Source organism: Oncorhynchus masou, chromosome 21 (assembly GCF_036934945.1).
Source record: "Oncorhynchus masou masou isolate Uvic2021 chromosome 21, UVic_Omas_1.1, whole genome shotgun sequence".
NCBI lineage: Eukaryota > Metazoa > Chordata > Actinopteri > Salmoniformes > Salmonidae > Oncorhynchus > Oncorhynchus masou.
Window position 1 is genome coordinate 22,861,555 of NC_088232.1, and position 25,543 is coordinate 22,887,097.

Below are 25,543 nucleotides of genomic sequence, written 5' to 3' on the forward strand. Positions count from 1 at the left end.
TTCACTTCATCAAATTTGTCATAATTTTCTTAATTCCAAACATCTGTCTGCGATTTATATCTATCAGTCCATAAACCACGTCAATAATTAGTTGCATCCAACAATCATAGCCTGCTCTGAAATGTATTTCTAATGGCTGTTGACTTTGTCTCTTGATGTAGTGAGCCCTTCCAGGAAGTCAGAGAAGTCGTCCTCCCACGGTTCCCAGTACACGGAGCCCTGCAAGCGTCTGGAGATCGTGTCTGAGTGTAAGTGGAGGAGCCTGGCGGACAGGAACTTGGTGCTGAGGATTGTTTGTGAGCACATGGCCCAGGACCACCTCACCAACCCCTTCTGGGTCAAAGGCTACCTCATCAAACCCGTGTCTCAGACCCTGAGGAACGACGGCGAGAGCTGCTCTGTCCACTACAAGGTACATATCTCTCAGGTCTCGCGACCGGACGGAGTGGAGGAGGCAAACAGTGAGGAGGAATGGATGAGAGAGGAAGATGAAGAAATGGTGGAGGAAGAGGAGGGGGAGATGGAGGAGCTGAGAGGGGATGATAAGGAGGTGGAGGAAGGACAATGCGAAGAGGAGAAGCAAAGAGAGCAGGACAACAAGGCTGTGGGGAAGAAAAAGGGTCTGAAATGGAAGGGCCTGCCTTTCTTAATAGGAATTTCTCCTGCTGGCCTCCTTACTGCCAATCTAAAGCAGACAGAAATTTCAGACAAGGAACTTGTCACGGTAAGCATTTTAAATACCTAGAGTTCCCCCCAAAACACATCTGATGATCAGTTCATTTTCCTATTTTATAGATGTGGAACGACACCCTATTTTCTATGTAATGCATAGGGTGCTGGTCAGAATTAGTGCACTACAGTGCCTTCAGAAAGCATTCCTATCCTTTGACTTATTCCACATTTTGTTGTGTTATACCCTGAATTCAAAATGGATTAAATATTTATTTTTTCCCTCCCGTCTACACACAATCCCCCATAACGAAAAAGTGAAAACATGTTTTTAGAAATTGTAGCAAATGTATTTTTAAATGTAAGTATTCACACCCCTGAGTCAATTTGTAGAAGCACCTTTGTCAGTAATTACAGCTGTTAGTCTTTCTGGATATGTCTCTAATAGCTTTCCACACCTGGATTGTACAATATTTGTCCATTTTTATTATTTTCAAATTTCTTAAAGCTCTGTCAAATGGGTTGTTGATGATTGCTATACAACCATTTCCAGGTCTTTCGATAGATTTTCAATTAGATTTAAGGCAAAACTGTAAGTCGGCCACTCAGGAACATTCACTGTCTTCTTGGTAAGCAACTGGCCATCTGTTTTAGGTTATTGTCTTGCTGAGAGGGGAAATCATCTCTGGAAAGCAGACAGAACCAGGTTTTCCTCCCGGATTTTGCTTGGGCTTAGCTCCATTTCGTTTATTTCTTTATCCTGAAAAACTCACCAACTCCTTAACGATTACAAGCATACACATAACATGATGCAGACACCACTATGCTTGAAAATATGGAGAGTGGCACTCAGTAACGTGTTGTGTGTTTGGTGGCAAATCCTGCAACACTTTGCATTCAGGACAAAAAGTGAATTGTTCAGCCACATTTTTTGCAGTATTACTTTAGTGCCTTGTTGCTAACAGGATGCATGTTTTGGATTTAAAAAAAAATCTGTATAGGCTCAACTCTTAACTGTTTTAAAGTCACTATTGGCCCCCATCTACCAATAGGTTCCCTTCTTCAGGAAAGCATTGGAAAACCTTACTGGTCTTTGTGGTTGAATCTGTTTAAAAATCCACTGCTTGACTGAGGGACCTTACAGATCATTTTATTTCAGATTTAAATTATTTATTATACTGACTAAAAATATAAACGCAACATACAACAATTTCAATGAAATAAATTCATTAGGACCTAATCTATGGATTCCACGACTGGGGAAATGGGTTGGTCTGGGAGGGCATAGGCTACCCACTTGGAGGCCAGGCCCAGCCAATCAGAGTGAGTTTTTCCCCACAAAAGGGCTTTATTACAGACAGAAATACTCCTCCACAACCCCCCCCCCCCCCACATGCTCACTAACAGGGATGTAAAACAAATTTGTGCACAAAATCTGAGCAGATTTTTATGCGTGTGGAACATTTCTGGGATCTTTTATTTCAGCTCATGGAACATGGGACCAACACTTTACATGTTGCATTTTATATTCCACACTTTGACATATTGTGTGTAGGCCAGTGGGGGAAAGAATCTACATTTAATCCATTTTAAGTTCAGGCTGTAACACAACAAAATGTGTAAAAAGTCAAAGGGTGTGAATACTTTCTGAAGGCACTGTAGAAAATAGGCTGTCATTTGGGACTCACACTATATCTAGCTCTGAGGAGAATACACATGGTCCATTGCTACTCACACTTTCCCCTGTGTATCTGTAGGTGAATGGCAGGTCGTACCCCAATGCCAAGCTACAACTGGGCATGATGGGAGCCATGCACCCAGCCAACCGACTTGCTGCTTACCTCATGGGCAAGTTACGGAGGCCTACCGGTCCAGAGCCGTCTATGGCATCCTCCGTCTCATCACAACTCATCACACCCCCCTCAGAAACCCCTGAAGATGCAAGGTCCTCCACGGGACAACCGGCCCAGTTGACAGCCACTCCTACCACCAGTCTTACCATGGATACCACCACCAGTGTTCCCTCTGTCGTTTCAGTTGCTGCAGGCCCCAAGTCCATTGGTGAGAACTACTTTTTGTTGTTAATCGTACCTTGAATAATAGTACTATTTAAGCATTAAGGTCCGAAGAGGTGTGATATAATTAAGCAATAAGGCCGGAGGGGTTTGGTATATGGCCAATATACCACCGTTAAGGGTTGTTCTTACGCATGATGCAACACAGAGTGCCTGGACACATCCCTTGGCCGTGGTATATTGGCATTATACCACTTACCCCCGAGGTGCCGTATTGCAATTATAGACAGGTTACCAATCTAATCAGGGCAGTAAAAATAAATATTTTGTCATACCCGTGGTATATCAGACTCTATACAACGGGTATGACAAAACATGTATTTTTACTGCTCTAATTACAAGCAGGTGTCCACATACCTTTGTAGTGTATATTGGCCATATACCTGACCTCAGGCCTTATTGCTTAGATATACCACGGCTAAGGGCTGTTCTTAGGCACGACACAAAGCAGTGGAATACTGGAATATTTTTCCTTTTATAAACCAGTTACCTACAGAGAACAGTAAACAAGTATTTTTTTTGCATGATATATTGTCTGATAAACACGTCTCGAATGTTGTTTCAGCCAATCGGCATCCATCCTGTATAGAACATTTTAATAGTTCAATTACAATTAGTTTTTCAGTCTGATGCAGAAATCTGTTTTCCCTCAGAGCAATTTAATTTTGTTAGCAGTATCAGATTCATGACAGATTCACACATGTACACAAGTCGCGGGACACTGAACCTCTACCGCCATCTCCACAGTGACGAACCTGCCCCCAGCGGGAAAGGTCTTCACACGGTTTGTGGTCAACCAAATCAGCTCCTCACGGCAGAGGCTGCTCCTCACTAGTGATCCTCCACAGTCGTTGAGCAGTATTCAGCAGCTTGCCGTGCCCTCTACCTCTCTGGTAGAGGTAGCCTCAGGTAGCTCTTATGCCGGTTCCTCCACTGGTACACCCAGTCCTGCCACCATTATTAGAGAGCCCATCTAATCTATTTGTGCTGCTATCTTTACTCCCCAGCCTTCCATTGAAAGTGGTCCCATGGCCTGCCACTTTCATATTGTCTGTTTGTGGTCGTGACTCGTGACACATACACATAGTGCTAGCGCAGGTCTGTTTAAAATCTTCACCCTTCTTGCCCATATCCCAAATCTGTGCTTGAGCTCATCCTGGGTTGCTCTGATGTGGTGATTGTTCTGTGCGGTGCGTGGTTGTTTGTGGTGCGTCTTCTTATCCATGCTGTTTTCCATCGTTGTTGAGAAACAGAAAGCTTTGTTTTTTTAGGTGATGTGTCTCTTCCAAAGACCTCCCCAAGCAGCGGAGTGGTTACTAGTCCCTCCATGCTGGTGCTCCCTGACCCAGGGACCAGTAACGCTGTCAGAATGGCGTGTCCTCCTACGTCCCAGACCCCGACCCCTCTCATCCCCCTGACCCCTCTCGCAGCAGGGCGGAGGATGGTTCTGCAGCCGGTGCGGAGTGCCTCAGGGACCACCCTATACCGGAACCCCAACGGACAGCTAATCCAGCTGGTTCCCCTCAGCCAGCTGCAGGCCCTCAACCCCAACCTTGTCATGCGCAACAAGGGTGAGTGTCTGACAGTTGACGATATTAATGCCAAGGCACTGCTGCTCTGTCACATGCAAGACTGAGTATGTTAACCCCTTAGTCTCGTGGGGATTGGCTTATATGGATAGGGCTAAATAATGTTTTTTGCAGAAGAAGTATGGAAAGCATAACCATGTTAGCAGCCCCATCTTTACAGAATTACTGTTTACTTTATGCGATCCAAAGAACGGTCCATTTATTAATTGCTATCTGTGTCAGGTGGGTATAATTTGAAAGTGTGTTTTATTGCCAACATGACTGGCAAAATGATACATTACGATCTTGCTGTGTTAAGCTGTCACAGGGAAATTCAGAGAAGGATATCCTAATTTTGGTGCACATTGAATGGAGTCGAGTGCATTCCGATGCGTGGTGCGCGACAAATTTTCTTCAAAATATAAGACATCAGCACATTCTGTTCAGGACAACCCAGGGTAGAACGTCATTTTGTTACTGTACATCAAACATAGTGATCATAAACCAGTGTTCATCAACTAGGTTTGACCTTGGGCCCAATTTATTTACGAGCTAATAGTCAGCGGTCCATAACATTTGGTTGAAGTTGGAAGTTTACATACACCTTAGCCAAATACATTTAAACTCAGTTTTTCACAATTCCTGACATTTATTCTTAGTAACAATTCCCTGCCTTAGGTCAGTTAGAATCACTTTATTTTAAGAATGTGAAATGTCAAAATAATAGTACAGAGTGATTTATTTAGGCTTTTATTTCTTTCATCACATTCCCAGTGGGTCAGAAGTTTACATACACTCAATTAGTATTTGGTATCATTGCCTTTTAAATTGTTTAACCTGGGTCAAACGTTTTGGCAGTAATTTTGGCCCATTCCTTCTGACATAGCTGATGTAACTGAGTCAAGTTTGTAGGCCTCCTTGCTCGCACTCGCTTTTTCAGTTCTGCCCACACATTTTCTATAGGATTGAGATCAGGGCTTTGTGATGGCCATTCCAATATCTTGACTTACTTGTTGTCCTTAAGCCATTTTGCCACATCTTTGGAAGTATGCTTGGGGTCATTGTCCATTTGGAAGACCCATTTGCGACCAAGCTTAAACTTCCTGAGGTCTTGAGATGTTGCTTCAATATATCCACAATTTTCCTTCCTTGTGATGCCATCTGATGCTGCCACCCCCGTGCTTCACAGTTGGGATGGTGTTCTTCGACTTGCAAGAGTCCCCTTTTTTCCTCGAAACACAACGATGGTCATTATGGCCAAACAGTTATATTTTTGTTTCATCAGACCAGAGGACATTTCTCCAAAAAGTACAATATTTGTCCCCATGTGCAGTTGCAAACCGTAGTCTGGCCTTTTTTTATGGCGGTTTTTGAGCAGTGGCTTCTTCCTTGCTGAGCGGCCTTTCAGGTTATGCCGATATAGGACTTGTTTCACTGTGGATATAGATACTTTTGTACCTGTTTCCTCCAGCATCTTCATAAGGTCCTTTGCTGTTCTGGGATTGATTTGCACTTTTCCCACCAAAGTACGTTAATCTCTAGGAGACAGAACGCGTCTCCTTCCTAAACTGTATGACGGCTGCGTGATCCCATGGTGTTTATACTTGCGTACTATTGTTTGTACAGATGAACGTGGTACCTTCAGGCGTTTGGAAATTGCTCCCAAGGATGAACCAGACTTGTGGAGGTCTACATTTTTTTTCTGAGGTCTTGGCTGATTGCTTCTGATTTTCCCATGATGTCAAGCAAAGAGGCACTGAGTTTGAAGGTAGGCCTTGAAATGCATCCACAGGTACACCTTCCAATTGACTCAAATGATGTCAATTAGCCTATCAGAAGCTTCTAAAGCCATGACATAATTTTCTGGAATTTTCCAAGCTGTTTAAAGTAGAGGTCAACCTATTATGATTTTTCATTGCCGATACCGATACCGAATATTGGAAGACCAAAAATGCCGATACCGATTAATCGGCCGATTTGATTTTTAAATTTATTTCAATTTTTTATTTGTAATAATGACAATTACAACAATACTGAATTAACACTTATTTTAACTTAATATAATACATCAATAAAATCAATTTAGCCTCAAGTAACATAACTCATGAAACATGTTAAATTTTGTTTAAATAATGCAAAAACAAAGTGTTGGAGAAGAACGTAAAAGTGCAATATGTGCAATGTAAGAAAGCTAACGTTTCAGTACCTTGCTCAGAACATGAGAACATATGAAAGCTAGTGGTTCCTTTTAACATGAGTGTTCAATATTCCCAGGTAAGAAGTTTTAGGTTGTAGTTATTATAGGACTATTTCCCTATATACCATTTGTATTTCATTAACCTTTGACTATTGGATGTTCTTATAGGCACTTTAGTATTGCCAGTGTAACAGTATAGCTTCCGTCCCTCTCCTCGCTCCTCCCTGGGCTCGAACCAGCAACACAACGACAACAGCCACTACATCGAAACAGCGTTACCCATGCAGAGCAAGGGAAACAACCACCCCAAGGCTCGGAGCGAGTGAAGTTTGAAACGCTATTAGCGCGCGCTAACTAGCCAGCCATTTCACTTCGATCACACCAGCCACATCTTGGGAGTTGATAGGTTTGAAGTCATAAACAGCGCAATGCTTGACGCACAACGAAGAGCTGCTGGCAAAACGCACGAAAGTGCTGTTTGAATGAATGTTTACGCGCCTGCTTCTGCCTTCCACCGCCCAGTCAGATACTTAGATACTTGTATGCTTGTATGCTCAGTCAGATTATATGCAACACAGGACACGCTAGATAATATCTAGTAATATCATCAACCATGTGTAGTTAACTAGTGATTATGATTGATTGTTTTTGTAAGGTTGCAAGATTGGATCCCCCGAACTGACAAGGTGAAAATCTGTCTTTCTGCCCCTGAACGAGGCAGTTAACCCACCGTTCCTAGGCAGTCATTGAAAATAAGAATGTGTTCTTAACTGACTTGCCTAGTTAAATAAAGATTAAATGAATAAAAGGGAAACAAAATTGCAAATCGGCGCCCAAAAATACAGATTTCCGATTGTTATGAAAACTTGAAATCGGCCCTAACTAATTGGCCATTCCGAATAATCGGTCGACCTCTAGTTTAAAGGCACAGTCAACTTAGTGTATGTAAACTTCTGGGCCACTGGAATTGTGATACAGTGAATTATAAGTGAAATAATCTGTCTGTAAACAATTGTTGGGAAAATGACTTTGTCATACACAAAGTACATGTCCTAATCGACCTTCCAAAACTATAGTTTGATAACAAGAAATTTGTGAAGTGGTTGAAAAACGAGTTTTAGTGACTCCAACCTAAGTGTATGTAAACTTCTGACTAACTGTAATTAGTATATAATAATAGCACAATTAATTGGCCTACACTACAAATTCAACTAAATTTTTAACACATCTGATTAGTACATAATAAATTAATTGACAATAACATAATAATTTTGATCTGATCACGCTCATAAAATCACCTTGTCTCTATTCAAGTTAGCATAACAAGTTAGCTATATTCTCAGCACCAGGCGCTGTTCACCTATTGTTTGAGCTGTAGTTGCAGCTTTACGTTTCAGCACCACAAAATGGTCCGCTGCCTGCTTTATTAGTTGACTGTCTCCTGCATTCTCTCTTCATGAATGAAGTTAAAATGTAACTTTTGCATTATTTAGGTAGGGTAACTTCCTTCTTGGGACATCGCATTTGGGAGTTTTTGCATCTCGGATCTGAGATTAGTTTTATTCGTTTTTTTTAATGAAATGTTGGGGCAGTGGGGGGCCAAATACTATTGCTGATAGGCCAGATTTGGCCGCAGGCTGCCAGTTGGGGTACCATGTCATAAACGATGACACTGTAGAGTACATTCGTTTAATGGATGGGAATGTGAAGTGCACATTTAGACTGTTTGGCTTGATTGTATAACATCAAAGCGGTATTTATTATAATCCTCAATGTCTCATCTTTCAAAAATGTAGTCCTCTTAATTTACAGTATTTCCCACACTCAGACAATTTTATTTTTTAAGTTGCCCAATTAGCGGGAGGCATGGGGCATCTTCTTGTCGCTCGCGGTGCTAAAGTTCAGAATGGCTGTCAGTCAGAACCCACACAGAGCTGTGAAGAGGAGACCCTGAGCTCTGACGTCATGTATATAATGTTAATGTACAGCCACTGCGTTCCAATTTGGGCGCTTATCAATGTAAAGAGTTAATTAATAACCATTTTATGGAACAATGATTTGAACATTTTAGATGGATCAGGGAGTTCTATAGTAGTCTATGTATAATGTGAGGTTATTATCTCCACTGAATGAGTGCTGTGTGAATACATAACATTTTTTTGTTGTTTATTATAATAACTGGAAAGTTGCAGAACTTTTTCTCCTTTTTCTTTTCAGGGGGTTTGATCAGCTTAACCACACCTGCGTGCTTGGCCTCGGGATCCACAGCCACCCTTAACAGCTCCCCCTCCACCACCTCTCTCACCACATGGCAGAACACCATCACCACCGTCCCCCTGGTCCCTTTCACTGTCCCAAAGACTCCAGGCAGCACCACCACCCCTAAAACCACGCCTCCCCAAGTCACTTCCTCCATATCAGGCTCCAAATCTTTCAACACCAGTAAAGTTAATCTCTCACCCGCTGAGACAAATAGCGGGACGTACACTTTGAAGATTGTTCCTCAGACGGGTAACAAGGAGCCCATCATCATCAAGTGTCCCAAGGTGCCAGCCCAGCCAGCCCAGGGCTCCTCCAAGGTCATGCCTATAGTAGGTGGCTTTACTGTGCTGCAGCCTTCCCCAAAAACCACAGTAATTACTGTCAAATTCCCCACGAAGACTGTTATGGAAACAGATGTCCAAGCTGCCACCACCACAGTGGACTCCAATGTAGACTGTAAGGTCACGTCTGAGCTGTATAATTGGATGCTGCCTTGCCAGAAAAGCACAAAAGACCCTGTAAGCCAGAAGTTTAAATGTATTAAAGCTGACACTATCTCCACAACAGACTCCAGTACAGATCCTAAGATCCAGCCTGAGGTGGGACGAGTGCCCCCCAAAATCCTCAGACCCCCTATAACCCTGGTTCCAAAGACAGATGCAACTTCGACACCTATCTCGTCAGCGGACTCCAATGTAGACCCCAAGCTCTTTCCTAGGATGGCTTGTGTCAATCAACCCCACCAGACCTGGACAGGACGACCGAAGAAGAGGAGGAAGGAGGTTGAGGTTGTGGATCCGGTGGAAGATGAGGACGACTCTGACGACATGGACGAGGGGACGGACAACTCATCTGACGAGACGGATTGTGTTAATTCCTGTGTTAATGAAGAGGATCTCATCGTCATCAGTGTAAGAACTCTTTAAGCTTTATCCAAGACACATCTGTTTTCATATTCCGTCACCTAAAGAGTAGAGTAGTCTGTCCCTTTCTTGGTTTGTCTTATTTGTGTGGGTAGGCACGGGCTAATTTAGATGTTCGTTTGCAGTTTGCACCCCATGATAGCGCTCCTTTCTGTCGTGTCCTGTAGAAGCAGCTGAAGCACAAACACAATGTGCTGGAGAGGCATCGACGCTCCGAGCTCCAGGGACGCTTCCAGCAACTGAGGGAAACACTGGAACTTGACGAGAAAGCTGCTAAAATTAAAATCCTCAACGACGTAAGCACCAATAAGTCAATAAAATCCCTTGAATTAAAGGCTGCTTCCCAAATGGCACCATATTCCCTATATAGTGTACTACTTTTGACTAGTGATGGGGGGCGGGAGGTTGATACAGTTGCATATCGCAATGTTATTTTGGACGATATTATACTGAACAAAACTATAAATGCAACAATTTCAACCATTTTACTGAGTTAGCGTTCATATAAGAACATTAGTCAGTTGAAATAAATTCATTAGGTCCTATGGATTTCACATGACTGGGCAGGGGAGCAGCCATTGGTGGGCCTTGGAGAGCATAGCTCCACCAATTTGGGATCCAGGTCCACCTACTAGGGAGCCAGGCCCACCTACTGTGAAGCTAGGCCCAGGCCATTCAGAACAAGTTTTTCCCGTCAAAATGACTTTATTACAGACAAAAATACTCCTCCGTTTCATCAGCTGTTCGGGTGGCTGGTCTCAGACAATCCCGCAGGTGAAGAAGTCGGATGTGGAGGTTCTGGGCTGACATGGTTACATGTGGTCTGCGGTTTTGAGGCCGGTTTGACATACTGACAAATTCTCTAAAATGACGACGGAGGTGGCTTATGGTAGAGAAATTAACATTTAATTATCCGGTAACAGTTCTGGTGGATATTCCTGCAGTCAGCATGTCAACTGCACGCTCCCTCAACTTGAGACATCAGTGGCATTGTATTGTGTGACAAAACTGCACACTTTAGTGGCCTTTTATTGTCCCCAGCACAAAGTGCACCTGTGTAATGATAATGCTGTTTTAATCAGCTTCTTGATATGCCACACCTGTCAGGTGGAGGAATTATCTTGGGGAAGGAGAAATGCTCACTAACATTTGAGAGAAATAAGCTTTTTGTGCATATGGAACATTTCTGGGATCTTTTTTTCAGCTCATGAAACATGGGACCAGTATATATCGATACTTTGACCCCAAGTATCGACTTGTAGCGTTACCTGGCGATAGTCAGCTGTACCGTAATATTTCATCCCATAACTTGTTCTCCATCTTATTTTTAAAAAGTGAGCCAACCTGTTTTCAGCACTTTTATTTCCATGACCGATGGCTCTCTCTTGTCTCTCTGCAGCCGACATATAGTGAGCAATATGTTTGGAACATCAAATCATAATAAAATCCAAGTATCAAATCGCAATACATATAGAATAGTTAGAATCACAATACATATAGTATCAGCACCTAAGTACTGTGATTAATATCATATCGTGAGGTCCCTAGCAATTACCAGCTTTACTTTTGACCAGAGCCCTATGGCACTATACAGTGGGACAAAAAAGTATTTAGTCAGCCACCAATTGTGCAAGTTCTCCCACTTAAAAAGATGAGAGGCCTGTAATTTTCATCATAGGTACACTTCAACTATGACATACACAATTAGATTTTTTCTTTCTCCAGAAAATCACATTGTAGGATTTTTAATGAATTTATTTTCACATTATGGTGGAAAATAAGTATTTGGTCACCTACAAACAAGCAAGATTTCTGGCTCTCACAGACCTGTAAATTCTTCTTTAATAAGAGGCTCCTCTGTCTTCCACTCGTTACCTGTATTAATGGCACCTGTTTGAACTTGTTATCAGTATAAAAGACACCTGTCCACAACCTCAAACAGTCACACTCCAAACTCCACTATGGCCAAGACAAAAGAGCTGTCAAAGGACACCAGAAACAAAATTGTAGACCTGCACCAGGCTGGGAAGACTGAATCTGCAATAGGTAAGCAGCTTGGTTTGAAGAAATCAATTGTGGGAGCAATTATTAGGAAATGGAAGACATATAAGACCACTGATGATCTCCCTCGATCTGGGGCTCCACGCAAGATCTCACCCCGTGGGGTCAAAATGATCACAAGAACGGTGAGCAAAAATCCCAGAACCACACAGGGGGACCTAGTGAATGACCTGCAGAGAGCTGGGACCAAAGTAACAAAGCCTACCATCAGTAACACACTACGCCGCCAGGGACTCAAATCCTGCAGTGCCAGACGTGTCCCCCTGCTTAAGCCAGTACATGTCCAGGCCCGTCTGAAGTTTGCTAGAGAGCATTTGGATGATCCAGAAGAAGATTGGGAGAATGTCATATGGTCAGACGAAACCAAAATATAACTTTTAGGTAAAAAGTCAACTCGTCGTGTTTGGAGGACAAAGAATACTGAGTTCCAAAGAACACCATACCTACTGTGAAGCATGGGGGTGGAAACATCATGCTTTGGGGCTGTTTTTCTGCAAAGGGACCAGGACGACTGATCCGTGTAAAGGAAAGAATGAATGGGGCCATGTATTGTGAGATTTTGAGTGAAAACCTCCTTCCATCAGCAAGGGCATTTAAGATGAAACGTGGCTGGGTCTTTCAGCATGACAATGATCCCAAACACACCGCCCGGCCCGGGCAACGAAGGAGTGGCTTCGTAAGAAGCATTTCAAGGTCCTGGAGTGGCCTAGCCAGCCTCCAGATCTCAACCCCATAGAAAATCTTTGGAGGGAGTTGAAAGTCTGTGTTGCCCAGCAACAGCCCCAAAACATCACTGCTCTTGAGGAGATCTGAATGGAGGAATGGGCCAACAAAGGGTATATAACAAAGTATTGAGAAAAACTTTTGTTATTGACCAAATACTTATTTTCCACCATAATTTGCAGATAAATTCATTAAAAATCCTACCATGTGCTACAAAATCCTACAATCTCATTTTGTCTGTCATAGTTGAAGTGTAGCTATGGTGAAAATTACAGGCCTCTCATCTTTTTAAGTGAGAGAACTTGCACAATTGGTGGCTGACTAAATACTTTTTTGCCCCACTGTATATGGAATAGGTTGCGATTTGGGACTCATAAAAGGTATTATTTGTGTATTTTGTTATTGTGGCCTATCAGAGCAGTGCTCTAGTTTTGTTTTCGTTGAAGCGACCATGCTCAATAGATAACAAGTCAACTCTGTTATTTAACCAGGCCAAGGAGGAGATCCAGGTCTTGACAAAGAAAAGCACCAATGTGGAGATGCTGAGGAGTTCGCTGACCATGGAGAGAGCAGTCCACGTCAAGAAGATGTCCCAGTTAACTGGTAATAATGGACATTACATTTGACCCCCCCCCCCCACCTCTCCATTTCCTCTTATGTACTTCCTCTCTCCTCCTGTAACATGTCAACATTCTGTATTCTGTGGGTTTGCGACAACTAATGTAAAAAAAAAAAGAAGGTATTTGTGGATGAATGCATTTGACTGATTGATTGTACATTCAACCAACGTGTTTCCTCCACAGGAGAGTCTGAGGAACAGATACTGACGAACATCAAGTACATCGGTTCCCAGCAGAAGATCGAGAAGCTGTACATCAATTGGAAGAAAGAAGGGAAAGTCTCCTCTGCTGTCTCGTCTTCCTCAGTTGTCTCCACCTGCGGTGAGTCTGAGCAGAGGCCAAGGCCTGGTCCCCTGTCAAAGAGGACCACAGAAGATGCTCAGGGGGGTAAGAACATGGGAGGAGTGACAGCAGAAACAGAGGAGGACAGGGATGAGGTGGTGGACCTTCTGGAGGACACGGAGGACGAGAAAACCGACAACTCCTCGGATGAGACCGAGGATTCTGACGTTGACGACGACAAAAACTACAACGCTAAAGGGCATGTCATCAATACCATCGGTGTAAGAAATAATTGATTATTCGGTTTCTGTGGATTAGATCTCTTCCCTTGAGAATTGTCTTTTTTTTACCGTTTTCTTTATCTCATTACGACTCATCTGTCTTTCAGGATGTGGAGGAAAGCTTGCTAGAGGATGAGCCTGTGGACATTGAGAGTGTGGAGGACAATGCAAAGAAGAACACCACTCCACAATTGAACGAAAAACGCACTAAAGAGGTGGAACGACCTTTTATTCCTTCCTTCAAATATGGTTATGCTGTGATTTCAGTGTCCATGGTTGTAATTTGCGGTGTTTTTGGTTCAATGTTGCCATTAGCACTGGGACTTGCACAACAAATATGAGAGACAACGCTGTGTTGAGTTTCGGAAGAGCTTTAAAGCCCTGATAGAGACTTTGGACCTTGGCAACCCGGCACCTACTAATGTTTTCATCCTAGGGCAGGTAAGACTACTGATGCATCCCAAATGGCACCCTGTTCCCTATATAGTGCACTACTTTTGACCAGTGCCCATAGGACCCATAACACCTCAGAGCTTGCCTACGCTCTCCAGAGAAATCTTGTATCACATGATTTACCATGCCATACGGTACATTTCAATAGGTGGTGTAGGCATCCACATTACATGGATGCCATTACATTACTCCCAAGTGGCACTGCGGTATAAGGCACTACATCTCAGAGCTAGAGGTGTCACTCCAGACTGGTTCGATCCTGGGCCGTATCACAAATGGCCGTGATTTGGAGTCCTGGTTAAGGGAGGGTTTAGCCGGTGTAGGGCATCATTGTAAATAAGAATTTGTTCTCAACTGACTTGCCTTGTTAAATAAAGGTTCAATAAAACATGATACAACTTTAATCAAACTTATACGTCCTCCAGCAATTTTATTTTTACATTTTTTAAAATAAATGTTTTACTTTTTAAAACTTTTACTGTTGAAAAAACATTTCCAGTAAAGAAAAAAAAATGTTTTGCGCCAAATTCTATATATTTTTGGGACACAACTGCAAACTTCAAGGAGATGGTCTGATGGGGATTCGTGTTGTCATCGGCCTCCCTCCTTGCTTGAGGAACAACAGAGGAGCAGTAGAGAACAAACGAGGAAAAGCTCACCCCTCTTCTGCCATGTCATGATGATACTTGGACCACTTATTAAGATGTGCCTTTTGTTAAGTAAATTAGGTGATCAATGAGCTGAAAAGGAGACTGGAGTGAGACTTTCAATATTGATTGTTGGGAGTGTTAAGTAAAATAAGCTATGCCCATTTCAATTTTTCTTTATGCTTTTGTTTAGGAAATTATTGTCATATTCAGGGAAGTTAGCAGACTAATTCATTGACGCTGCCTTGTGACATACAGTACCTCCCAGAACTGCATTGAGTTTTATTTAGCAAGTAACCTCTTCACTAAATGATACCAAGTATTGTCTGTTATTTAACAGGCCCAAAAACAAGTCATTGACCTGAGAGACAAATGCGAACGCCTGGAAAAACTGAAGAGTGCGCTGACCGAAGAACGAGCTGCTTATATCAAGAAAATCTCCCAGAAATCTGGTAATGGGCCTTACATTTGACTATCCTCTCCTCTCCAGTCTCTTCCTCCGGTAACACTGGCCTGCTGTCTCTCTCTACAGGAAAGACAGAGGAGCTCATCCTCAGGAAACTTCAGGACATCTCTACCAAACAGAAGAACATGGACGTGATGTTCAAAGGGAAGCGGAGAGCGGCGTCCTCAGCCCCCTCGTCATCAGTTTTACCCAATAAAGCCATCTCACCCAGCAGCACTCAACAGCCTAAGCCAAAATCCCTGGCTCCCGGTCTGAAGTTAAAGGTGGTACCCACCCCTGTCCCACACTCTATCCCCCCACAGCCTGCACCCAAACAACCCAAGACAAGTCCCATCATCTCCCCACCATCCAGGAAAACCCTCTCAACGTGTCGTTCTCCAGGTGAAAGGACAAGACCTAACATCCTGTCTCGTAGGAAACCACAACCTCCCTTAGGTAAGTCACCCCTCTCTCTGACCGTGTTGCTGTCTTGCTGCACCAAATGGGTCAGGCTGACTGCAGATCTAGAAACTGAACTTCCATGGGAAGAAATAAAGCACTGTCAATCATTTGCATTTTGTTTTTCTTCCTCCCCAACAGATTCCCCACCTGTTCATGCTCGGTTTCTCCCTCCTCAAATGCTGTCTATAGTGGGGGGAGTGATACCATCTCCGCAGGGGATCACTAAGAGCACAATGCAGCCTGCCAGTTCTCTGCTGCCGGTAGGACGCGTCACTGGAATCGAAATGCAACAGTCTCTAATACCAGGTAGGCTTTCAGTGACTCAATGTACTCAAAGTACAAAGTGCATACCACTTTTTTTGTTGATTTTGATTCTGATTCTTCTTAAATTTCTTTTTTTAGGTGTCGCTTCAGTTACCATCTGTATCCCCTCAATGTCACAACCCATTTCTCTCACTCCACCTCGTAATATCCTCAACAGGGGAGGTAACTTCCGACACGTTTTTACCGCTTGGATGTAGATATCTGTGAATCTGATTAGGTTAGCTGAATGTTATGCCATTGAGACAAAAACCTTTATTTTGTTTCCTATTTTTCAGTTCCTCATATCGCCAATGTGATTTCACTGGTCAAAGCCCCTCCAGGTGTGTCAGGGGGAGCTCCGAGGAGGCCATCTCCAGTGAAGGGTAAGGGAAGTGGACTGGAGGACGGGGAGGTGCTGGGGAAGCAGCTGGACCACTCTGGATACGGTGTAAAGATCAACGGCGCAGACAGGAACTCGGATGAGGAGGACGAAGACAACGAAGAAGGTGACGTTGAAGACGAGAGTCTGACGTCTCTCCTCAACGAGATCGTCTTCCTCAATCAGCAGATGACCACAGACAACATCAGCCCCAGTGGTCTTCCAGTGGTCACCCACAAACCAGCCACTGAGCCTGGGGAGGTTGGTACGGACCGGTCCTCACCACCACCACCACCGCAGGCAGAGAAGGAAATCATCAGAGATGGAGATGACGAGCGCTCCCTCAGCCCCTTGTTTCTGAGACTTGACGAGGACCTTCTGGGGCTGAAAGAGAGACAAGGCCAGGATGAGGCTTCCAAAGGCCCAGGCCTGCCAGTGCCACAGGCAGAGGACCTTAAAGTGGGTTCTGGATCCAACGAGAAACCATCAGACACAGGTTCTGCTCCTGCTCCGATTGTCAATGGGCACAGCCCACAAGGACCAACATGCACTGCAAAAGGTCACGGTGTACTTCAAAAGGCGTTGACCCCGCCTCCACTGCTGCAGATGAAAGTTGGCGTGGCCAAGGTGCTGGAGACCAATGATATGCCGGGGGATGCCCTAGCCCCGCCCCCGCTACTGCAGATGAGGCCAATGCCGAGGCTAGCCCCACTAGGACTAAAGAGCAACCCTCAGACGTAGAACTAAGCACCAACTAACTCGTGGTCAATGTTGTAGCCATCTCTCCTCAAGACCCTTACTCGCATGGGTCGTAATCATTTGTCACCAAACTGACTGAAACAGGGTTGGACTTTTACCTGAACTTGTCCAATAAGAAATGTTCATTTTTGTTTTTCTGTTGCAAAAATTTTTGCCACGATGTGCTGTAATAAATATGACCCTTATGTGGCTCAACCAATCAGGGATAACTACATTTAAAGGTACAATGTAGCCATTTTTATCTCTGTCAAATAATTTCTTGGTAACAATTAAGTAGCTTACAATGATTGTTTTCAGTTAACATGGTCAAAAATAGTTTCTTAGCAAAGAGCAATTTCTTATGCAAATTTGCTAGGGGAAAACGAGCGGTTATTGGTATATTAACTTATTTATTTCCTGGGGACGTCAACAGGCAGGCCAAAACACCATCCTACCAAAATGGGTAGAAATGTATATTCAAACCACTCTTACACTAAAAGCGCATGATCAGAATTTTCACAATTTCACAGTATTAATCCAACCTCATAGTGTGTAAATATATCTAAAACACAGGGCCTTTTGAGATCCTTGTAAAAAAACTGTTTTTATTTATGTCTTCTGCACATTTGTTTTGTTTTATAAGCGGCACTACCTAACGTGCCTATTGGATATCCAAAGATGTTTGTTTGTATCAATATATACATTATTTTGACTTGAAATGCAGACTGACATGACACTGTTCTGACAGTCAGGAGTCATGTTTTTCTCTTCAAATTCGTGGATTTGGCTATTTCAGCCACACCAGTTGGTGCAAATGTATAAAATCGAGCACACAGCCATGCAATCTCCATTGACAAACATTGGCAGTAGAATGGCCTTAAGAGCTCAGTGACTTTCAACGTGGCACCGTCACAGGATGCCACCTTTCCAACAAGTCAGTTTGTCAAATTTCTGCTCTGCCAGAGCTGCCCCAGTCAACTAAGTGCTGTTATTGTGAAGTGGTAACGTCTAGGAGCAACAACGGCTCAGCTATGAAGTGGTAGGCCACACAAGCTCAAACAGGACCGCTGTAGCGCGTTGCGTGTAAATATAATCAGTCCTCTGCTGCAACACTCACTACTGAGTTCCAAACGGCCTCTGAAAGCAACATCAGCACAATAATTGTTCGTTAGGAGCTTCATAAAATTAGTTTTCATGGCCGAGCAGCTGCACCCCAACCAAAGAACACCATGCGCAATGCCAAGTGTCCGCTGGAGTGGTATAAAACTTGCCGCTTTGGACTCTGCAGCAGTGGAAACACGTTCTCTGTAGTGATGAATCACGCTTCACCATCTGGCAGTCCGACGGACTAATCTGGTTTGGCGGATGCTGGGAGAACGCTACCTACCCCATTGCATAGTTTGGTGGAGGAGGAATAGTAGTCTGGGGCTGTTTTTCATGATTTGGGCTAGGCCCCTTAGTTCCAGTGAAGGGAAATCTTATCGCTACAGCATACAATGACATTCTTCTGTGCTTCCAACTTTGTGGCAACAGTTTGGGGAAGGCCCTTTCCTGTTTCGGCATGACAATGCCCCCGTGCACAAAGCGAGGTCCATACAGAAAAGTTTGTCGATCGGTGTGGAAGAACTTTACTAGCCTGCACAGAGCCTTGACCTCAACCCCATCAAACACCTTTGGGATGAATTGGAACGACGACTGCGAGCCAGGCCTAATTACCTAACATCAGTGCCCGACCTCACTAATGCTTTTGTGGCTGATTGAAAGAAAGTCCCTGCAGCAATGTTCCAACATCTAGTTGGGCTCCCGAGTGGCCAGCGGTCTAAGGCACTGCATCTCCGTGCAAGAGGCGTCACTACAGTCCCTGGTTCGAATCCAAGCTGTATCACATCCGGCCGTGGTTGGAAGTCCCATAGGGCGGCACACATTTGGCCCAGCGTTGGCTGGGGTAGGCCGTCATTGTAAATAAGAATTTGTTCTTAACTGAATTGACTAAATAAAGGTTACATTAAAAAATATATATATAAAAAATAAAGCTTTCTCAGAAGAGTGGAGGCTGTTATTGCAGCAAAGGGGGGACCAACTCCATATTAATGCCCATGATTTTGGAATGAGATGTTCGACGAGCAGGTGTCCACATACTTTTGGTCATGTAGTATATGAGGGTATGTTTGTGTATGTAGGAGAGCATGTATATGCATACTTATAAGGGTTAAGGTTTGTCATTTTGGTCACATAGTGTATCTAGAATCAGTTTAGCCTTTTAGATCATAAGGAATAAGCTTAAAATCGGACCCCGATCTGTTGCTTTTCTTCCCCTTATTTTAAAGAGGAGATGCAGTGAATTTCGCATAATATTAAGCTACCAGGAACTCTACATTTTAAGGGTGTCCAGTATGTTCTGGTTTTAGAGTATATATCTACCATCAGAGCAAGATGATCTGTAGACAGATAGCCGATAGTGCTGATGCTGTTTGTGTTCATAGTACTGTTGAGTGTATATGACTGTTTCAGAGGCCCTGTCTCCATATTGGAGTAGAGTAGGCCCTGTCTGCCATATCTTTGTGTTTGTTGCAAGGAAAGTTCTCGGTCGTAGTGAATTAAGCCTTAAAGGTTAAGGGACATTTTTCATCTGTTTTTGTATGGCACGCTGTTTGCTACACTAACCACTGTGTGCACTGCAGACAAATCTCAACCTAAACTTAATAAGCAATATCCTAATAGGTCCCTGTAGGATGAATAGGTCATTGAATCTGCAGTCCTTGTGACCTTTTTAAGAGCAACTTTACTTGTTTAGTGATGTATGTAATAATCGGACCCTGACATTCACTATATAATAGGAGTAGAGAAGGCTCTCCCAAATGGCACACTATTCCCTATATAGTGCACTACTTTTGGTCAAAAATAGTGCACTTTATAGGGAATAGGGTGCAATTTGAGGGAGAATGTATTTGGTGTTAAATTGAGGGAAATACATTTGCTGTAATTATTTTTATGCTGCTAAGAGGTAAGCTTGCAGAATTAAAAGCCAACCCTCTTGTTAAACAGCATCAATACTTTTTTTTGCTAGAAGCATGAAGTGTAGATTTAATTTCTGTATAAATTATAAAATACATGTTTTTATAATAATAGGCCATGTAAATAATTACTTTTTTCCCCCCACTTTTAAGACTGTTTTTCTTCTTCTGATAATGGAGTTGTTTTTGTAAATGTATTTCTGATATTTTTATATGGTGTCAATAACCGTTATGTTTAGGATGTTGGCATAAGAGAAATGAAGACTCCTTGAAATAAAATCTAATAATGAATGTGGGCTGCCTAGATATACATTTCGGACGCAGTTACATTGTGTTATATGATCTGAACAGTAATATTACTCTAAAGATTGAGTGACTTACTGTAACTGTACATATTACTTCGAACATATATGAAAAGGTATTTCAGGAATATTGTGAAATAACATGCATGGGTAGCTGATCGTTAAAACGCTAAGTAATCTTCTCATGTTGGTTTCATTTGCCCTTTTTAAATATGTGGGAAGAGAGAGCTCTGACATTTTCCCAATTGACCCATGGGATCTAATTGCAAACTAATGACCTTATTCATTACCGGGCAATATCTTTAATTTCCCATGCGAAATTGAATTCGTAGCAAATGCGTATCCCAAATGGCACCACATTTCCTATATAGTGCACTATTTCTGACCAAAGCCCTATGGGCCCCGGTCAAAAGTAGTGCGCTGTAAAGTTAATGGGGTGCGATTTGGGACGTAGCCATGATCTTCTGAAGTAATGATGCCATGGTGTGATAAAAAGCTGGGAACAAAGTTGCAGAACACTTAAAAGGTTCTCTCAAGTACAGCTGCGTTCTTCAAGGGTAAGTGTTGATCAGAACTATCTCCATGTTACTTCAGTTTTATCATACATGTTTCAGTTATTTCTTCTATGTTGTCTGAAAGTTTGCTCAAAGTTGTTTAGGAATGTTAGAATGAAGACATTTATTATGCTTGTTATTGTTACAAAAGTGTTATTTCATAACAGAAATTAGAATATTACTCTAGAGTATGTCTTTCCCAGTGTATTGCCATTTTATTATACATTTGACTGATGATTTGAATTTGTAATTGTTTGATCTGACACATTTGTTCAATTATCAGTTGATACAGGAACTCTGTTCAAAAGAATATGTCTGAAAAGGACTCCGTCCCCAGCTGGTTATTGCGAAGAAACAGCACATTGTCAATTATTGAAGACCTTTCCCTGCCCTTAGTCCCCTTCGAGGACTGCAGCTCAACCCGCAACTACGCTGCAACCATCATTCCTCCATTCTACCATACCCTCTCACTGCTCGGTATCTTTGGAAACGTCTGTAGCCTGGTGATCTGCCTCAAACCGTCTCGACCTTGGAGTATCGGCTCCATCGGAGTACTGAACCTAGCTCTGTGTGACCTAGCGTACCTGGCCTCCATACCGCCCAGGGCTATCTATGTAAGTGAGAACTATGACTGGAGCATGGGCAGTTCACTGTGCATCCTGAGTAACATACTCCACTTTGTAGGTCTGACCTCCAGCACCATGTTTATCTGTGTTGTCAGCACCGACCGCTTCCTGGCTATTGTCTTCCCACTCGAGTCACGGATGGTCCGCACCCCCCGCAACGCTGCCCTGGTCTCACTGCTCCTATGGGCCATCACCGTCCTGCTCATTTACCTAAGCTATCCTAACATCAACTACAGGGAGCGGAAGAGCGGCATCCGCTACTGTGGAACTGTGGTGACCTCAAGGTTCAGGTACAGCGCAGCCACCTACAATCTGTTATCCTACTACTCTGTGCAGGTGTCTGTTCCCTTGTTCCTCATCATCCCTTCCTATGTGAAGATTATAGCCCGGATGAGGCATTCGCGGCAGCAGTGGGCTGCAGGCAACATGCAGGGCCGGGGGGACAAGACCATCTGGCTGATTGCCGTTTTCATAGCCAATTTCTTTGTGTGCTGGGTACCAGGGCAGTTGCTCCATATTATAGCATGCATCATCTTCTTCACGTTGTATGACCACACTAATACGTGTAGGGTGGCCAATGTTGTGAACCTCCTAGTGGAGTCATCCCAGTTACTCTACTGCCTCAATGCTATTCTGGATCCCTTTATTTTCCACATCCAAGAGGGGCTTTGGGAGCTGGTCAGTAAAGCATTGGAGTCTGTTGGTTGTAGAGTCTGTTGGGATAATTATGCATGGAGTGGAAAGAAACATTTTGGAGGACCTCCTTCAGTCAGTGTAGTCCAACTGAGCTGAGATGGGCTTTTAGATGCATTTTGTCTGCGGTCTGCTGCTAGAGTGATGCAGAGAAAATGTAGGCAATGATGCATGCATTTAGCCTGGTTACCAGTCTGTTCAGCTATTACATTCCACTCCAGAGACTGGGCTTTCTTAGAATATTCATATTACATCTGTTTTTTTTCTTCAATCATTTATGTTTTGGTGACATTTTTACAAGTATGTGGTACATTTTCACAACTCATAATACAAGACTCAAAACAGATCATCAAAAAGGCAGTTAAAAAAACAAACATCAATTGACAAACTATTTTGGTTTGTCTACTATATACAGATTTTGAAGTCTATAGAATGGAATTGTATGTTTGTAAAGTATACAAATATATACCATACTTATATACAGTACCAGTCAAAAGTTTGCACACACCCTACTCATTCAAGGGTTTTCTTTATTTTTAATATTTTCTACATTGTAGAATAATAGTCATGAAATAACACTTTATTTTATTTATTTCACCTTTATTTAACCAGGTAGGCAAGTTGAGAACAAGTTCTCATTTACAAATGCGACCTGGCCAAGATAAAGCAAAGCAGTTTGACACATACAACGACAGTTACACATGGAGTAAAACAAACATACAGTCAATAATACAGTATAAACAAGTCTATATACGATGTGAGCAAATGTGGTGAGATAAGGGAGGTAAAGGCAACAAAAAAAAAGGTCATGGTGGCGAAGTAAATACAATATAGCAAGTAAATGGAATGGAGTCATGTAGTAACCAAAAATGTTTTTAAACATATCAAAATATATTTTAGGTTCTTCAAAGTAGCCACCCTTTGCCTTGATGACTGCTTTGCACACTCTTGGCATTCTCTCAACCAGCTTTACCTGGAATGCTTTTCCAACAGTCTTGAAGGAGTTCCAACATATGCTGAGTACTTGAAGGCTGCTTTTCCTTGGCCAAATAGTCCTTACACAGTCTGGAGGTGAAAAACAAATGATAACCAGCATGGCTAAGTGTGCCTTGAATTCTAAATAAATCACAGACCATCACACCACCACCTCCATGCTTCACGGTGGGACCACACATGTGGAGATCACTCATTCACCTACTATGCTTCGTACAAAGACACTGCGGTTGGAACCAAAAATTCTCATTTGGACTCATCATACCAAATGACAGATTTCCACCGGTCTAATGTCTATTTCTCATGTTTCTTGGCCTAAGCAAGTCTCTTAATGGCGTTGGGTTTTTTTCACACTGCTTTACTACAGTAAAATTGCATTGGCCAGGAGTATACTATGTTCCCTGCCATTTATGTAGCAGATTCTTTCATCCAAAGTGACTACAGTAAATGCTTAAAATCAAACCCTGTTGTTACGAGTGTCATTCACAACTGAGCCACACAAGAACATTACGATACTTTAAAACGCAATACATGGTTACCATATGATTGTGGAAGATGTCTGCACACCTTGTTTGCCCACACATGGGATAGAAAAAAATGGACATTTGATTTTCAGTCAATTTTGATGGGTAGTGCAAGTGAAAACAGTGCAATGTACTGTGACTTACAGTACTGTAGCATATTACTGTCAGCCCTTCAAGGGACAATTTTGAAACATGTATCTTGCATTTTTTTTTTTTTCATTGGATTAATGGGTTGTTAAAACCAACTACATTGAGAAGAAATCATAATGTTGTGTTTTGGTGATTTAAACCAATGTTTGTTATATTTCAACAGTGAACTTATATTTTGTATCAATGGTTACTGTATGTGGTGAAAGATGTCTACAAGCAAAATTAATGCACAATGAAAGGTTTTGAATGCAAGACCGAATGTGTTACAAGGAGTTTTGTACTAAAGGTTTTTAAAATTCACCGAATACTTGTGAAAATGGCACCAAAGCGATTGAAAAAGAGCTCAATGAGATCTGATTTGATTAACCTCGCAGCTGTCCTTCATTCCAAAGCTTACGCAACTATTGGAACTCGTCAGTTATTTTCTCCAGCAACCGTTTTATTTTTGTCAAGACGAAACCGTTTTCACATTTTGACTTTGACTGTAGTATCTGTCAAAAATGGCTAGCTCGCGTCGTGTCTAAATTCTGAAACTAAATATACACCCACTACTAAACGTATTAACGTTCCTATCTCACAGCAACGTTTTTAACTGTTATAATTCAAATGATATTGTCGTGTCTCCACGTGTTATGGACACAGTTTAATGAGCGTTCTGATAACCAGCCGAAATAGCTCAGTTGGGAGAGCGTTAGACTGAAGATCTAAAGGTCCCTGGTTCGATCCCGGGTTTCGGCAGGCAATATTTTTGGGGCCACGAGTGGCGTAGTGGTTTAAGACATGCATCTCAAGTGGTGTCACTAGGGTCCCTGGTTCGAATCCAGGCTGTGTCACATCCAGCCGTGATTGGGAGTCCCATAGGGCAGCGCACAATCGGCCCAGCGTCGTCCGGGTTTGGCCTGGGTAGGCCATCATTGTAAATAATAATTTATTCTTAAAGGATTTGCGTAGTTAAATAAAGAGTAAATAAATCAAATGTAAAAGACAATGAGCAACTCAACGTCCCCTACCCCCCATCGAAGTTGAACGGTAAAATGCGGTTGAGGTTTCGCGTAGGAAGTCCCAAGGATCCCGGATAGCACTAGCCCCTTGGCACATGACACTGAGTACAATGAGTGGAATGTTTGTCAGACTGGTACGAAGACCAGCATGCATTGGTGTCTGGGAAAGATGTAATATATTGTCAATGTCATTTCAAAGCCATGTTTGTTAAATTGAGGTCTAAGTAATGTATAAAAAAAGGAAACTAAAACTCTTTAAGTTATGTGTTTGTCAGTGATGAAAAGGTAAATAAAAGGTTGAAGTCTTAAATAAAATATTCGAAAAAGTTTTACAATGCAACTAGAATTCTCTGTTTACATATAAATTAATAAAAAGCGGCTTTCAACAACTGTTTTCTTTCAAATTGTGCATTCGAGTGTAGAGTACTAAAACCAATTTACTGTTATTAAAAGGACGAGCTGCACATGAAATGGAGTCGGACAATTTCAACCACTAGATGGCGACATTGACTTGGTGAGCTGCTGCTGGTGAGATCTGGGTCAGAATGCTTTTCCAAAGTAATCAACAGATGACTGTCAAATGTTGACGCTTGCTACG

The 25,543-nt window shown here is 42.6% G+C and overlaps 2 protein-coding genes and 1 non-coding gene across 6 annotated transcripts in view; all 3 read left to right on the forward strand.

Moving 5' to 3' along the window:
• mgaa (MAX dimerization protein MGA a) overlaps positions 1 to 20,393 on the forward strand; it is a 35,588-nt gene extending 15,195 nt beyond the window's left edge. For 3 of the 4 annotated variants that reach the window (XM_064927797.1, XM_064927796.1, XM_064927799.1), the window contains exons 12-25: positions 162 to 724; positions 2,427 to 2,730; positions 4,016 to 4,315; positions 8,727 to 9,682; positions 9,862 to 9,990; positions 12,970 to 13,081; positions 13,282 to 13,661; positions 13,769 to 13,876; positions 13,977 to 14,102; positions 15,102 to 15,213; positions 15,294 to 15,662; positions 15,807 to 15,974; positions 16,071 to 16,154; positions 16,268 to 20,393. In XM_064927797.1, coding sequence (XP_064783869.1) covers positions 162 to 724; positions 2,427 to 2,730; positions 4,016 to 4,315; positions 8,727 to 9,682; positions 9,862 to 9,990; positions 12,970 to 13,081; positions 13,282 to 13,661; positions 13,769 to 13,876; positions 13,977 to 14,102; positions 15,102 to 15,213; positions 15,294 to 15,662; positions 15,807 to 15,974; positions 16,071 to 16,154; positions 16,268 to 17,091 — 4,535 coding nt within the window. In that variant the 3' untranslated portion in view covers positions 17,092 to 20,393. The remainder of the gene's footprint in view (positions 1 to 161; positions 725 to 2,426; positions 2,731 to 4,015; positions 4,316 to 8,726; positions 9,683 to 9,861; positions 9,991 to 12,969; positions 13,082 to 13,281; positions 13,662 to 13,768; positions 13,877 to 13,976; positions 14,103 to 15,101; positions 15,214 to 15,293; positions 15,663 to 15,806; positions 15,975 to 16,070; positions 16,155 to 16,267) is intronic. The other variant, XM_064927800.1, reaches the window with a different exon arrangement.
• Positions 20,394 to 21,269: 876 nt separating this feature from the next.
• Positions 21,270 to 22,376, forward strand: LOC135507462 (type-1 angiotensin II receptor A). The gene has a single exon (XM_064926995.1). The coding sequence runs from the start codon at positions 21,270 to 21,272 to the stop codon at positions 22,374 to 22,376; it is 1,107 nt and encodes a 368-aa protein (XP_064783067.1).
• Positions 22,377 to 24,609: 2,233 nt separating this feature from the next.
• trnaf-gaa (transfer RNA phenylalanine (anticodon GAA)) lies at positions 24,610 to 24,682 on the forward strand. Its single transcript has one exon. It is a non-coding gene; the product is annotated as a tRNA-Phe (tRNA).
• Positions 24,683 to 25,543: the final 861 nt, after the last annotated feature.